This window comes from Pyrus communis, chromosome 1, assembly GCF_963583255.1.
Source record: "Pyrus communis chromosome 1, drPyrComm1.1, whole genome shotgun sequence".
NCBI lineage: Eukaryota > Viridiplantae > Streptophyta > Magnoliopsida > Rosales > Rosaceae > Pyrus > Pyrus communis.
Genome location: NC_084803.1, coordinates 41902244 through 41919593, shown reverse-complemented (window position 1 = coordinate 41919593; position 17350 = coordinate 41902244). Strand labels below are relative to the sequence as shown.

Here is a 17350-nt window from a genome sequence, read left to right as displayed (position 1 = left end):
CTCCCATAAATTTACCTTTAACCATAAAAAATAAGGAAAACTAATGAAAAGATTTGAAAATTTTGAGTTTTAACCATAAAAAATAAGCAAAACTAATGAAAATGACTTGAAAACTTTGAGTTTTAACGATAAGAACAAAATAAAGAGTAAAATGAATAGTACCAATATTGACTTTTAGTGCAAAAATATAATTTTTTGTTAAAATAAATAATTTCGGAACCTTTTCGTTAAAGTTCTCTAAAAAAAAAAAAAAAAGCCATAACCCACAATCCCTAATAAATATCCAACAAAACTGCATTTGCTACATGCTACAAAAGATCTTAGGGAAATAAGTCCCATTGATAAGGTTCATATTTTCTTTTGCTTTTAGTTTTGCAAAAAATTAGTAGCTCAGTTGATTAAGAGCATTCACTATTACTCAAGGTCTTGAGTTTAAGACTTCGCTCATTTCAAGTAAACATGTCACCTAGTAAATAAGGGAGATCAAATTTATCATATTTCAATCAATCACACACGCTTAGATAATATTTTCACGCAGAAAAGAAATACCTAATTCTATGATAAATGTCTTATTTTTTATGTACCCAAGTTTGAATTCCTTTGAACCTGAGTTTGAATTAACTTTTCCGCACATTAGAGTATTAACTTAAATTATCGTTTTGTCAAAATATCGTTTTGTCAAGTAAACAATGAATGTTAGTTTAGGGGTGTTAGACTTAGACATAGAAACGCAAGTGTCAATTGTACAAAACAGGCTACAGTAATGAGAGAATCGATGATATTTTCAGTTTTATCCAAATTATTACCGGACACAAACACCAAACAAAAGACCGAGATTGTTTATACTGAAGTGCAGCTGAGTGGGGATGGCATTGGCACGATTACCATACCAAAACTCATATACCAATTATCATACTAAATTTTTGGTATGACAAAATTTATTACCATTATCGTGTCAAATTTTCGGTATATCGAATTTCAACATGCCAAATAGTTCGGTTGACATGGTATGGTAATGGTAATTATCACTTTGTTTTGGCCCATTCTTTTGGGTCAATTTTTTTTTTTTTTTTTTCAACCCAATTCAAGGTCCAAACGTGTTTTAGCCACTCCCTTTAGGTTTCTAAAACTTTTTTATTTAATTATGAGAATTTTATAGAGATTCAATTAAGAAACAAGAAGTAAATAGACAGATGAATTGCTGAAGAAACCCAATATCCCTAATAAAAATAGTACAAAGATTCCTAAATTCCATCTCCACATTCTTTAAAATTGTACAAAAATTAACTTGATAGATGAAGTCATGGAGAAAGACTAGGGTTGTTTCGGTATGAGATACCGAACCAAAAACATTGTCCCAATTCCCAAACCGAAATTTTCGGGATTCCCAATTTCAAGACCAATCCCAAACTAAATTTTCGGAAATCCCGAAATAGTTTTGGGATTTCGGGACAAATCGGGAATCCCGAATTAATTTTGGGCTTTTGGGCTTTTCAGTTTTTGGGCTATAATAACTTGCATGTGCTGCATATCTATAGTTCCCAAGCATGAATGAAGTGATCAAATTATTCTGTACAAATAAAATCAAACCAAAATCCTTGCATATATCCCCTACTCACAATGGCCAATCTGATCTGCCTATTCTACTACACATGCATGCAACAAAGATAAATTAAGTAACAAATCCAAAAGCAAAAAAATTAATTACAAGCCAAGGTTTCAAAATAAATGAAGTAAGGTCATCTCCAACCGAAGGGTCCAGAGGGCCAGAGGGCTGAAAATAGCCCGAAAACCGTCTCCAACCGAGGACTAGACCAGAGGGCTCGTGGAATCTGAATGGCTTCACGGAATCTGAAATGGCTAAAGGGCTGGAGGGCTGGCCAGAAAATAGAGCAATCTTGTCAGTTATAATTGACAGGAATATATTTATATTAAAAATTAAATATATTCCTGTCGGTTATAACTGGCAGGATTGCTTTAAAAAAATTTGAATACAACGGCTAGTCAGCTAGCTGTTGCATTCAAAATTTATTTTTTTTATTTTTTATTTTGGTTTTTTGGGGCTTTTTTTTTTAAATTCTTTTTTTTTCTTCCTATAAATACCTAAACCATTCATTCAATTTAAGGTCTAATTTTTTTGGTTTTTTGGGCCAATTACCGTTGTAATTTTTAAATTTAAGTTGTTGTAGTTTTTAAATTTAAATAATAAATTATGTTTGACCCTATACCCTTTGACCCTCGGTTGGAGACGATTTTGTGTGGTAGGGCTAAAACGAGCCCTATGGCCCTTTGACCCTCGGTTGGAGGTGGAGGCAAATATGACCCTGTACTTTTCATTAAAATATTAATATCTTTGAGGGCCAGATGACTAAAATGAGCCATCTGACCAACCCTCAGTTGGAGATGGCCTAACAAACCCAAAAGCAAAAAAATTAGTTACAAACCAAAGTTTCAAAATAAATTACGTTACAAACCAAAAGCAAAATGAAAAGCTTAAAGTTTATGAAGATTGTTGGCCTCTTCGGCCATTTGATCTTGTTGATGGTTGTAGTTGCTCCATTCTTGTTGGTGAAAGACCTCCTAGTGTCAATTTGCAAACGTTATATACACAAGGTAGCCAACAACATAAAAAAAAAAGGATGTGTATTCTTGTTACAAGGATTCCAATAATAAAGTAGGACTAGGACTAGGACAGTACAAAATGTAATCGAAAATTTTCTTTTCTCCTTAAGCGTAGGACTAGCTTCATATATATTCATAAAAAGGAAACACAATTAAAGAGTCATCTGTTCATAAAGAGAATTCATCTTATTCATATCTAACTAATATTTTTAAGAAACAAATACTTTTTAAGAAAAATAAGAAATACTATAATCAAAGCAACTATTGCAACCGTACTGTTTATATAGGCAGAGACGTTCGATGAGGCACTTACAAGAAGTGAAGTGTTGAATTCGATGAGGCAGAGATGTTTTCTACCAGACTCCCAATTCTGCCTGGCCAAAAATAACTACAAAACAACTGAGGAAAGATATATGATCTAGCATTGCAATTGAAGATTCCTTAACCTAATGACGTGCAATTATGTGGGTATTTGATAGTTCATTAGTTCAACATCTTCATGTATAAAAGAACAACTAAAGAAATTATAAATACATTTATGGTGCTGCATTACAAACATCCTAAAATCCTACGGTTAATTCTAAACTCCATTCATCAATTTACATCAGCTCTCGAAATTCATTTCAGCAGCTGCAATGTAACATCCCACATCGCCTAGAGGAGTGGATCATGTAAGCCTTATATGTATATTCTCATCTTTACCTAGCACGATGCCTTTTGGGAGCTCACTGGCTTCGGGTTCCATTGGAACTCCGAAGTTAAGCAAGTAGCGCGTGAGAGCAATCCCAAGATGGATGACCTACTAGGAAGTTCTCGTGCAAGTTCTCAGAAACTAAACCATGAAGGCGTGGTCAAGGTCCAAAGCGGACAATATTGTGCTACGGTGGAGTTGAGCCCGGGATGTGGTGGGGGCCTGGGCCAGAATGTGACATGCAATTATAGCTACAACTATGAACTATGAAATATCAACCACTAACAAATTTGTGCTTCAATTGTGAGTCTGTGACAGAAGAGAAACCCTAATCTCGAATTCCAACCCTAAATTAAAATTCAAACCCTAAATTAGCTTGTGAACTTTACCTGATTTGGGGGAGAATTGCACAGTGCACTAGATGACTGGAATCGAGAAATACTGGGAGACTGAGAAGGAGAGCGACGCCGGTGGCTATGATTCGTGAAGGAAGGCTCCTCCACTGTGACTCTGTGAGGGATGAGAAGTCGAGAGAGATTGAGAGAGAGGTGATAATCGAGAGAGATGTGACTCAGGTGAGTCACTTGTGTGATGTGGCTTAGGTGAGTCACTTGTGTGGCCAGATTCGAAAACAAAGAGACAAATTGGCGACGAGGGTGGTGAGGTGAGGGTTTGAGTATGAGGCGAGCCGCGAGAGAGAGAATGAGTGAGAACTAAAAGTCGAGAGAGATGGAAGAGACAGAGTGTAAGTGTAGGGTTTGATTTCTATTGAACGATTGAGATTAAATCTCAACCAAATCCGACAGCTGTTACAATTTCAAATATATATTTAAAAATTAAATAATATATATATATATATTTTTATTTCAGTTCGGTTTGAGAATACTGAAAAACCAAAAACTTGAAATCGATTCTCGTACCGAAAATTTCGGTTTGGTTCGGTATTGAGTACTGAACGTTTCGGGATTTTCGGTTTGGTTTGAGATATTCAGTATTTTTTTCCACCCCTAAGAAAGACATCCCAATTTGATGAAAGAGAAGATGAGATGGACTTCGGAAAGAGAGTCACCGGAACTGGAGCAACAGAGATGAAGTGGGTGGCTAGATGAGTGAAAAGATGAAGAGTCGCAGCGTAAGAAGGTTTAGGTTTTTTTTATTGGGAAAGTAGAGGTTAGAGGGTGAGATGATTGGATAAATGACTAAGAAAAAAAAATATAAATTGCATATACAATGATAATAATACCTAATTATATATAAATAAATAAATATATAATATTAATAGCAGTGGTACGATACGGTATATCACTGTTAATGATTTTAAATATCATTACCGTATAAAAAATGTACGGTACGATACAAATACTGTATCATTACCAATGGTACAAATTTTTTAGCATAACTTGGGTATAGTATGGTTGGTATGGTAATTTGGCAAAAAATTCCACCCTTACAGCGATCAACTGGGGTTCTATTAGTTCCATCAACTTCACTTTCCAAGCTCAAGGCTAGGCCTGGCAATTCATGACACGACTTGATAACCCAACACGACACGAAATTAACTGGTGTTCGGGTTGACACGATAACGAATCGGGTCGTTATCGGGTAACCTGATAAGCACCTGTTAAGATAACAAGTTGGTTCGGGTATACACGTGGGTAACACGATACACAATAAGCAAAATATTAATTTAATAATTTTATAACCCTAAAAAAAATACTATAATATTTATATATATATATATATATATATATATTAATTTAACAAATTTATACTCCTAAAAACTATAATAATTATATATTTATATATATATATATATATATATATTAAATTAAATATTAAAAATTGGTGACCATTGGATCGGCTTAAATATACATAACATTCAATTTCTTAAGTGTTATACATACAAAATAAATAAATTTAAATCTACTTAATATATATATATACACACACCATTGAACTTGATGAGATACGAATTCTACGAAACTAATTTCAACGATCTAAGAGTCAAACTTGTTTGTATATGCTTCGAGATCACATCTGCAAAAAGTCGCAAAAAATAAACATTCAAAGATCAAGTAACGGGACAAAACTTTTCGACGGTTATCAAAGAAAAATCATGATTTAACGGTTATTTTGACTCCGATTTTGATGATTTTTTACAGCTACACTTGTAAGATCTCACATCGCCCAAAAGAGTGATCCTTATATGTATACTCCCATCCCTACCTAACACGAGGCCTTTTGGGAGCTCACTAGTTTCGGGTTTCATGGGAACTCCGAAGTTAAGCGAAAATTGCGCGAGAGCAATCTCAGGATGGGCGATCCACTGGGAAGTTCTCGTGTGAGTTCCCAAAAACAAAATCGTGAGGCGTGTCGAGGCCTAAAACGGATAATATCGTGCTACGGTGATGGAGCGGGCCCGGGATGTGGTGGACTCCGGGCCGGGATGTGAGAATTTAGTGAATCTATCGTTTTGATGGGATACTCATTCTACGAAACTAATTTCAACGATCCAACCGTCAAACTTGTTTGTATATGCTTCAAGATCACATACGCTAAAAATCGAAAAAAACAAATATTCAAAGATCAAGAAACATGACAAAACTTTTAAACGGTTATCAACGAAAAATCACAATTTAATGGCTATTTTAACTCTGATTTTGATGATTTTTTACAGCTACACTCATTGACCCTATATGAATACAATGAATGAATTTGATCTTCAATTTAAAATATTTACACTAGTGGATACCACAAAATCTTATGTTATATTTAATGAAAGTATGAATAAATTCTCAAGTGTTAGTGATTGATGGGATATGCATTCTACAAAACTAATTTCAACGATCCAACGTCAAACTTGTTTGTATATACTTCAAAATCGTATACACCAAAAATTGAAAAAAACAAACATTCAGAGATCAAGTAACGGGACAATACTTTTCGACGGTTATCAACGAAAAATCACGATTTAACGATTATTTAGCTTCGATTTTGATGATTGTTTACAGCTACACTCCTTGACCCTACACAAATAGAATGGATGAATTCGATCTTCAATTTAAAATATTTACACTAGTGGATACCACAAAATCTTATGTTATACTTAATGAAAGTATGAATACACTCTTAAGTGTTAGTGAATTTATTGTTTTGATGGAATACGCATTCTACGAAACTAGTTTCAACGATCAAACCGTCAAACATGTTTGTATATACTTCGAGATCACATACACCAAAAATTACAAAAAACAAACATTCCGAGATCAAGTAACGGGACAAAACTTTTCGACGGTTATCAACAAAAAAATCACGATTTAACAGTTATTTTAACATTGATTTTGATGATTTTTTACAGCTACACTCCTTGACCCTATGTGAATACAATGAATGAACTCAATCTTCAATTTAAAATATTTACACTAGTGGATACCACAAAATCTTATGTTATACTTAATGAAAGTATGAATAAACTCTTAAGTGTTAGTAAATCTATTGTTTTGATGGGATACGCATTCTACGAAACTAGTTTCAACAATCCAACCGTCAAACATGTTCGTATATGCTTCGAGATCACATATGCCAAAAATCACAAAAAAGAAGCATTCAGATATCAAGTAACGAGACAAAACTTTTCGACGGTTATCAACAAAAAATCACGATTTAACAATTATTTTAACTTCGATTTTGATGATTTTTTACAACTACACTCCTTGACCTTATATGAATACAATGAATGAACTTGATCTTCAATTTAAAATATTTACACTAGTGGATGCCACAAAATCTTATGTTATACTTAATGAAACTCTTAAGTTTTAATGAATCTATTGTTTTGATAAGATACGCATTCTACGAAACTAGTTTCAACGATCCAACCATCAAACATGTTTGTATATACTTCGAGATCACATACGCCAAAAATTGCAAAATACAAACATTCAAAGATCAAGTAATGAGACAAAACTTTTCCATGGTTATAAACGAAAAATCACGATTTAACGATTATTTTAATTTCGATTTTGATGATTTTTTTTTACAGCTACATTCATTGATCCTATATGAATACAATGAACTAATTTGATCGTCAATTTAAAATATTTACACAAGTGGATACCAGAAAATCTTATGTCATGATGATCGATGAAAATTGAGGATTTTGTAAAAGGAATAACATGCAAGCTTTGAGTACCATTGACAATGTTTAAACTTTTGAGAAATACTTCACAACCTTGAAAACAAAAACTCTTTCATTTTGTATATCTTTGCACATTTAATATTTTGTAATAGACTAGTAGTGTATGGATGTTTCTTTATTAGGCTTTTATTTTTTAGTATAGATGTAGTACTTAAACGACAAATGTGTTTTAATGTTTTGAAGTAATATTTATGTGGCAATGTGTGGTATGTGCAAATTTAAGAAGAAAAAAAATATTGTTCTTAACGAGTGTGACACGACACGACCTATTAAAATAACAGGTGTTACACGAAAATAACACGAACACGACACATACGACCCATTTGCCAGGTCTACTCAAGGCTTTAGGAACTAAAACTAACATTTGAAGATACCGTAGATAAATCACGAAAACAAGTAGATAGTACGTACCATGGATCAAAGCTACGAAAATACACAGAAAAAAAGAGCAGGGATGTTGTGACAATCTGTAAAACTCAAAAGATTTCGGTCCAAACCTTTCAAATTGAGGTGACCATTTCATATCACTTTCCATTGAGCCTCTCTATGGCAGTGATAAGACCTTGAGTTCCAAGCTTCCCGTCTCCATTCGCCACCATGCCGGAATATAACTGCTTGCACAATGCAGCACCAGGCAACACCACCACCCTCTCATCCTCACTCTCCTCCACAACATCCACACCCATTCCCAAATCCTTCACCATATACTCAGCAAACCCACCAGGCCTGAAGTCCCTCCCAATCATCCTCTCCCCAAACAACTCCATCACCATTGACCCCGCGGCCCCGCCCCTCACCGCCTCCATAAACTGCCGCACATCCAACCCCGCCTGCTCTGCAAACACCAACCCTTCACTCAGTCCCAGCAAATTCCCTCCCACTACAATCTGGTTCGCAATCTTGCAACTCTGGCCAGAACCGGCAGGCCCCACATAAGTAGCCTTCCCCAAAATGTCAAACAACGGGGCCAACCACTCGACAACGGAAGCATCACCTCCCGCAAGAATGGCGAGTTTGCCTTCTCTAGCGCCAATGTCGCCACCCGACACCGGCGCATCGACAGACCAACAATTTTTGGCTCGCGCAGCAGTGAATATCTCGCGCGCAAGGGCCGGATGACTGCTAGTCATGTCGACGGTGACGGAGTTGGGACTAATGCCGGAGAGAATGCCGGTTTCTGGGTGGAGGACATTTGATCGCACATCTTGTGGGTGTCCCACCATGGTGAAGACGACGTCGCATAGCTGAGCAAGATGAAAAGGGGAATCGGCGAGTTGGGCACCGAGGAACTGTAGCGGTTGAGCTTTGGAAGGAGTGCGAGCGTAGACGGTGACGGAGTAGCAGGCGGAGAGAAGGCGGGTGGCCATGGCGGCGCCCATGACGCCGATGCCAATCCAGCCCACGCGGGTTCGGGTAGGAGAGATGGGGTTTGGGTAAGGAGTTCCCATGTGTTGTTGTGGAGATGATGACTGAGGAGGACGGAGGATGGAAGCTGAGAAGCTGAGAAGCTGAGTCAGATGGTTCGCCGGTGGGTAAATAATTCACCCACAAACTGATGGAAGACTTCCTGTGCTCGGAGACATCGATGAATGAAGACAAGATCGGATCAATCAAAAAGGACTCAGCTACTTTTTCAGGACACGTGTCAACCTTCAATTGAGAGTGAGATTCGTATGATGAAATTAGAAAGTGTTGGCCTCCTGATCTGTCTTGTTTTGTGTCTTTTTTGTGGAAACTGGATATTCTCCGGATTCAAGGGATCTGAGCCAACTGAGGAATACATTCGGATTATTAAAATTTGATTGAATGACTACAAATAGAGGATCTTTTTAAAAGTTATAATAATTGTAACCGTTTGATCAAATTTCAATGGTCCGGATGTATTGCTCAGTGAGCTCAATTCTTTTTGAATCCGAAGATGATCCAGTTCCTTTTTTGTGTACTAATATTTTGACATATGTCTGTTAATTTAATTTAAAAATAATTACGTTAATTTCATTATTTCCTCGCCTCACTCCATCGCCTTCCATTCATTTTGCGGTTAGAACATGTTACGCGCTCCTCAGGTGGAGGGATATATTTTTGTCACTTCACTTTCAAAGGCTTGTTGGAATCAATTTGTATGAAAGCAAAAAGAATTTTTTTTTTGTAACGATGTTGAAGTAAGGTTCTGAAGAGAAATGGAGAAATTGATTTTGAATTTGATTTTGACAAGGATTGTTGAAGAATTGAAGTGAAAACCATCTAAAAATTTAGTCTTTCATTTACAATGAGTTTTCAAAAAAAATTTTGTAGGTCAGCAAATAAGTGTGTGGTTCACTTTAATTTATTCAAATATTAAATTTTCAAACTCTTATGGAGGGAATTGCAGACCTGGGGCAGTACAAACCCCAATTTTAGCGCCATATTGACTCAAGCAATAGGACCATTTGAGTAAGATAATATTATTTTGGAGCTATTCTAGCCACCCTCATGAAGTTAATTGGTGTAAATATCCCTACATGTGACATTTTTTTATAGTTAAATAGATAGAAAACAATGTAGATGGTAGATTCCAACTGTTAAGAGAGTTCAGGTGGTAAAAAATAAAAATTGAAAATTCAAGTGGTATTATCACACATGCTTACAATTTTAGATGGTACTTGTGAAAAAATCCTTTTTAAAATTATGTCTTTGCTTGTTGGTTGGCTTTAATGGTTTTATATATTTATTTTCTATTGATTGTGGTGGTCTTAGCATTGATTGGTGTCGAATTTATATTCTATCTTCAAATATTGAGATCAAATCTTCTGCCCGTATTTTGTGTGTGGCCTCTTAGCGGTATCTGTCATTACTAACTCTCCTTAACTTTGTTGTTATAAATTTAACATGTGTTAATCAATGTTAAAAGCCACACACAAAATGGGTGTAGAAGATTTGATCTTGAGAGGCGCACCAATGGCTGTGGCTTCATAAATTGCTAGCCTTTCAATTTCGTTCAGCCAATCAATGATAGGACCACCATCAACAATATTTGAGAGATCAAATATTTTGCACTCATTTTGTGTGTGGCTTATGTTGTGAATATCGCGTATAAGAATGAAAAAAACAAACGAACTTGGGAAATCAAAAACAAAAAAACCAAGGCAAATCACACCAAGATTTAACTCGGTTCGGCTATATGTGCCTACATTTACGGGGCAACAACAATCTTTCACTATATCAATAATGAATATAACATATAATCTTAACACGCCTCTAGGATTAAAGATTTGACGATAAATCTGAAAAAACATGGGATACACTCTTATCTCTTTTCTTTTCTCTTGCACACACTTTTCCCTTGTCTCAGTCTAGCTCCTTGCATAGCATACAACTTATTGTTTTGCTCCAATTCAAAACTAGTACAATAGCCCCTTTACACAAACACAATAAAGGTCTTATTCAATAAGTATTACTAATCCTAGTTGAAATCTAGTTATGAATCATTCCAATTGAGAAACTAACTCCAATTGGTAATACAACTTAAGTTGGGTAAACAATTTAAATTGGGAAAACAACTCCAATTGGGTAAACAACACCAATTGGGTAAACAACTTAAATAGATAAACAATTTAAATTCAATTAACAACTTCAGTTGGGAAAACAACTCCAATTGGGTAACCAACTCCAATTGAGAAACCACTCCAATTCAAAAACAACTTCAATTAGAAAAACAATTTAATCTTTTAAGACTATATTTCCCAACAACCTTACGACAACTCATTATGGGCTGGAAAAACCCAACAATCTCTCCCTTTAGACCATGAAGAAGGTATACCAAAATAAGATTGCTCCTCGTGATCAAACTTCCATTGATCGAACTTCTCATAACCAGAACCCCTCTGATCGAACTACTCATAACCAGATTCCCCTCCTGATTGAACTACTCATGACCAAAATTCCTCTGATTGAACTACCCATAACCATTCTTCCTTGATTGAACTACTCATGATCAGATTTTTCTTGATCGAACTTCTCTTGACAAACTTCCTGATCAGAACTACCATCATCATTGAAAAAGGAAATTATAGATTTTTTTGGGTAAATGACAAAAAACTACCTCAACTATTGGACTCACTATCATACCTCATCTTTTAAAATTGACAATGTCATCCCTCATCTTTAGAATTTGGTTCAATGTTATACCTTCCGTTACTTGGCCAAGAAATTTTCAGTTAAATGCTGACGTGGCTTAATTCGGGGTCCACTTTCTATTAAAAAATTAATAAAATATTATTAAAAACTAAAAACAAGTTATTTAATATGTTTTAAATATTAAAATAATACAGAAAAGTTAAAAAAAAAAAAAAAAAAACCCCTCAGTTCGTCCCTTCCCTCTCTCTCTCTCTTCTCCCCCTTCATCTTCTTCCCCTGCCCAGTTTGTCCGTCCCCCCTCCCCCAACCCAACCTGCAGAAGAAGAAGAAGAGAGAGAGGGAAAAAAAAAAAAAAAGAAGAAGGAAACCCAGTTTGTCCTTCCCCCCCCTAAAGCCAACCTGCAACCCAGGAAGAAGAAGAAGAAGAAGAAGAAGAAGATGAAGAAGAAAGGAGAAATAAAAATAAATAAAAAAAAAAAGAAAAAAAGAAGAAGAAGAAGAAGAAGGAAACCCAGTTCGTCCCTCCCCCCTTAAGCCAACATGCAACCCAGAAAGAAGAAGAAAGGGGAAAAAAAAAAAGAAAAAAAAAGAAGAAGGAAACCCAGTTCGTCTGTCCCCCCCCCCCCCCCCAACCCAACCTGCAACCCAGAAAGAAGAAGAAGAAGAAACCCAATTCGTCTGTCCCTCCCCCCATCCAACCTGTAGAAGATACGACCAAGTAACGGAAGGTATAACATTAGACCAAATTCTAAGGATGAGGTATGACATTGTCAATTTTAAAAGATGAGGTATGATAGTGTCGTAAGACCAATAGTTGAGGTAGTTTTTTGTAATTTACCCAATTTTTTTTTTTTTTTTTCCAGAAAACATCACTCTTCTTCATCTTTGTTTAATCAGCATCAACATGTTCTCCATTCTTGATTTCCATGTAACCTAGTTGGTATATATCTTGTTTCTTATTCGCAATAGTTGGCTATTGATGATAGGTGTTTGAATCCTCTTGTAGTTTGAAGCATGATCAAGGGATTTCGAGTTTCTCATACTCGAAAAAAAAACGAAATAATTTTGGACTTACTGATTTTCAGTAAACCGAAATTTTTGGTTTGGGATTAGTTTTTTTTTCTTATTCCGATATTCTTGGTAACCACTTTTCGGTTCGGTTGCCAAACCAAAATCAGCCTTAAATTTATCTAGCAGGGAGTTTCGAACCCTAAACGTATGTGTAAAGACCTAATATCCTATCTACTAAAATATTAGACCACATACAAAAGAATCAAAACACCCTATTATGTATAGGAAACATTTAATATACCAAAACGGTGAATCTTCCCCGTAGTCTTATACATACGAATAACAATATGCTTGTGAAGATTGCCACCTCACTACTTGTCAGCCCCAACCTACCAAGGCTACCATGGAGCTTCAGTCTCGAGAGAGCCACCCAACTACAAGTCAACCACAACCTACCATCCAGAGGAAGTCATTTATCAAGCACCCATGTTTCCACCTTGAATGTATGGGTTTTCAACTTTCGTTATTGAACCAATCATCACTTTAAAGCTTGGAAGTGCCTGGTAATGCATAGAATTTGCATGCTAGTAGCACAATGTCATTTTCTTCTTTCACATAATTGACATTCTCATCAAGTATGTTCTTTAGAGTTTTACATTCCCAAGCATAATGCCCGACTCAAGTTTGAGTGTCCTCTTCCACGACCTCTTGTTGAGCTTTCTCCTCTTTCGTTGTTGTTATGGTTGTTGAAATTCCAACCACATCCAAGTCCGCAACCTCAGCTACGACTTCTTCTGTTTTGGCTTCTCAAGCTTTCTTCTTTCTTTTTTGGATGGATTTGTATCTTAAGGAGTTGTTTATCAATTAGTCCTTTACCTCTTATTGTGTTTCTCGTTGTATGCTTGCAACGAACCCATTAGTTGCTCTATAGTAATTTCTACCAAGTTTGTTGTATCTTCAATTGTCACGATGATGTGCTCGAATTTGAGATCTAACGAGTGCAATATCTCATCCATTATCCTAACATCTTTCAACTTTTCATTGTTTCTTTTTAATTGATCAAACTCACCTCTTAATGGAGGAGAGACTATTCTTGTTGGATCCCAAATTTGAGAACATTGCCGCGACAGTTGAAAAATAAAAAAAACTTGGTAGAAATGAGTATAGAGCAATTAATGAGTTCATTGCGAGCATACAAAGAGAAACACAAAAAGGCAAGGGACTGATGAACAACTTCTCAAGAAGCAAGCCATCCAAAGAAGAAAGAAGAAAGCCTCAACAATGAGAAAAGCCAAAATTGAAGAAGTCATGGCCGAGGTAACAAACGTGGACGTGGTTGGAATTTCAACAACCATTATAACTATGAAAGAGGAAAGAGCTCAATAAGAGATCATGGAAGAGGACACTCAAACTTGAGGTATGTCAAATCTCAAGTATAATTTTATAATTGTAAAAAATTTAGACATTATGCTTGAGAATGTATAACTTCAAGGAACATACTTGATGAGAATGTCAATTATGTGAAAGAACAGAAAGAAGGAGCACTCATACTAGAAAACACATTTAAACTTTGCTTACACTCGGATGCTATATTTATAGCCATGCTTTGCCGACATCAACCATTGCTAGAACATTCTAGTTCATTGATCATACGCTTCACCGACATAAAATATGCATAATAGCCATACATATTTCCGACTTCTAGTCTATTCCACAAACAAATCTATATTATAATATTGCTAGATATTTCTAGCTCCTGCACTACACCGACCTTGCTAGAATTGTCTAGCACACGTGCGTGAATCTTCTCTTGTGCTTGTGTTGCCTTTTCAACCTGGGCTGGACCCGTATTTGAATTGGACCAAAAACAAGATTATACTTCAACATGTTGCTCGTAAGAGTTTTCTCTTATTAATTCAAATCACATCGTTGAAAACAATGAACATGCAGCATTTCAATTTTCCCATATCTACTTGACTACATAGGCAAATAAGGCTAGATCTAAGCGCTGTAAAAGTACAGTACTCCTTGTCCCCCAAATCTACTTTTCACTAATCCTCATTCTCGTCGTCTTTCTTATCCTCTTCCTCATCTTCGTCCTCTTCCTCATCCTCGTCCTCATCGTCTTCCTCATCCTCGTCCTCACCCTCATCCTCATCATCGTCAACCTACAATGATCACTCAGAAATGTAGGATCTGAAAGTGATTACCAGTTACAAACAAGCTATAAAGCACAACGCATAAATATGTTAGCAATTATATAATCACTTAAAGGTGAGAAAACACGAAATAGAAAACACACAACCTGCTACCTAAACAAGTTCATTGCCCAAGTCAACCAAAATCAAAGACAAGACCAATAATTTTTTTTTTTTTTTAACAAACGATATTATCTACACTAAGAGTGAGGAAGTGGGTGGAACCTCATAATGGTCTAGCAATAATGTGGTTAAAATTCGTCTTTAACGAGAATCAAACCTAAGACCTCTTACTTATAAATAAAAAGAAATACCACTAGACCATAGTACTAAATGGCAAGATAAGACCAATATTGACCACACGAAATAGATGCCAAATAGAGTAATGATCAAATCAAAAGAGGCCACACCATGCCCTTTACCTTTCCTATTTTGACTTGAGCAGCTATCACCTTAGTATATCTCATACGCTCCTTCAGTTTGGACCTATAATATCGCAACCAAAGTTGAGGCATCACAACACCTCTTAGAGAAGGAAAGGCATAATCAATTTAATGAATGAAAAGAAAAGCCGAACCTATATTCTTTGTTCAAACTATTTGCAACTGTTGGTGCAGCTAATCCTCTACTCAATCGGCCAGTTAAATCCTTCTTGATTTGATCGAGGAAGGCAAGAGGAATTTTTCGACCTATAGCCTCAGCTGCGACTACACAGTATACTGCAGTACCGAAATGGTAAGGTAAGTTCAGCAATGTACTTACATACATAACAAAGTAAAAAAGATGTACAACTAGATTAGGAGCATATCAATTTGTTAAAGGAAGCTTTAACGAAACATTTCCGGTACTATTCACTTTTAACGAAAAGCCACATTTTTACCTTTCCTTAGTACTATTCAATACAACTTTATTTGTCATTTTTCATTAAAATTAAAGTTTTTTTTTGACTTTTCGTTTGTTTTCCTCTTGTTAAAATAACTAATTATATATGATAATGAAACAGATGAGAGGCGCAAAGAAAAGAGGCTAAGAGAAAAAAAAAATTATAAGTAAAAGAAAAGAGGCTAAGAGAAAAAAATAAAATAAAATTAGTAATACATATAAGGATGTGAAGGTAAAACAATTTCACATTGGTGAAAGAATAAATCTTACAAAGGCTTATAAGAGGTTGTGTTACTCTCCATATTGCCACTTGATTTTATGGTGGAACCTCAACTTTCTTCATGGTATCAGAGCAGGTTGGCCCACGTGTGAAGCCAAACGGCCACATGTGCTCCACGTCATCTAATTCGTGTTGTCCACGTGTTTGGCTTGAAAATTCGTCACATGTGAGGGGGCAGGTGAGAATGTGAAGGTAAAAGAGTCCCACATTAGTGAAAGGAGAATCTTGCAAGGGCTTATAAGAGGTTGAGTTATTCCTCATATTGTCAATTAGTTTTATGGCGGGATTTCAACTTTTTCGATATAGATGTTTCGAGAAATCTCAAGAACCAATTCGACATTCTGACAAGACAAATTACTTTAGGCAAATAACATGTTGTTCATTCAGTAATAAAAACAATTACCATATTAAATTTTTTTTTCGAGCACAGTACCAATTATGAGTTTATTCCAAACATTTTCTCAGGCCAACAAAAAAACGCCATTGGAATTCGAGAAAGGAGGTCTAGACCGATCTTATAGGATGGTCATAAAAAAGACGATAGTCGAAACTAGCTGAATACAAGAAGCAATTGATTCAACAAAAATACGCGATCCATTGAAACAATTCAATTAAGTAAAAAGGGAAATCAAATACATGATCAAGACCTTATTGGACCCGAAATTCGAAATCAAACGCAAATACGAGGGATATGTATTACCGAAATTGCAATCAAGCAGGTAGTTGATGTTGAATAAGAAGAGTATCCAAGATAACTCTAATGATCCCAAGAAGAAGAAAATAGAGCACACTCTTAAAAAAAGCTCACAAAACAAACTAATTAGCAAAACTTTTCTTATTTAGCTCTAGGCTTTGTTTTTCCTTGGATGATATACAATGCTTGGGGACTTGGGTATTTATAGCAAATCAAATGAAAGTTACACCACACACTTAATTAAACTAAGATTATTTACTACCACACAAAACCCATTAATTGCACCTAATTTTTTCCACTCAACCATACCTAACATTGCCTAACTTTGCAATTGTAAGCAATTACATCATCAAACTAGATATGGACTTGGGCTTTAGATTGAGTTATGGATTACTTATTGTTTTGGGTTGACATTGATTCTCAACACTCCCCCTCAATGTCAGCTCTCATTCTTTGCACTGTGCTGAGTAAACAGCGAAAAATTTCGAGCTTGCCTGTACTCAAACTTTATGTGAACAAGTCCGCAACTTGATCATTCGTCTTGACCTGTCTCATCTCAATCTCTTCTTGTAGAACCTTTTCTCTGATAAAGTGGTAATGTACATCCACATGCTTAGTTCTTGCATGAAAGACTGGATTTTGCGCCAAGCGAATTGCC

At 35.8% G+C, this 17350-nt stretch overlaps 1 protein-coding gene across 3 annotated transcripts; it reads right to left on the bottom strand.

Moving 5' to 3' along the window:
* Positions 1-2310: 2310 nt before the first annotated feature.
* LOC137712214 (probable 3-hydroxyisobutyrate dehydrogenase-like 2, mitochondrial) lies at positions 2311-9075 on the bottom strand. 3 transcript variants are annotated; one of them, XR_011065204.1, is made up of 3 exons: positions 8009-9075; positions 2936-3010; positions 2311-2580 (listed from the first exon to the last, which is right to left on the bottom strand). XR_011065204.1 is itself a non-coding variant. In XM_068451331.1 (2 exons), the coding sequence occupies exon 1, from the start codon at positions 8957-8959 to the stop codon at positions 8036-8038; it is 924 nt and encodes a 307-aa protein (XP_068307432.1). In that variant the 5' UTR covers positions 8960-9075; the 3' UTR covers positions 5180-5350; positions 8009-8035. The 3 variants fall into 3 exon arrangements, 2 of the variants coding, with proteins under 2 accessions (XP_068307432.1, XP_068307435.1); XM_068451331.1 differs by lacking the exons at positions 2311-2580; positions 2936-3010 and adding an exon at positions 5180-5350; XM_068451334.1 differs by lacking the exons at positions 2311-2580; positions 2936-3010 and adding an exon at positions 6257-6339.
* Between the last annotated feature and the right edge of the window lie 8275 nt (positions 9076-17350).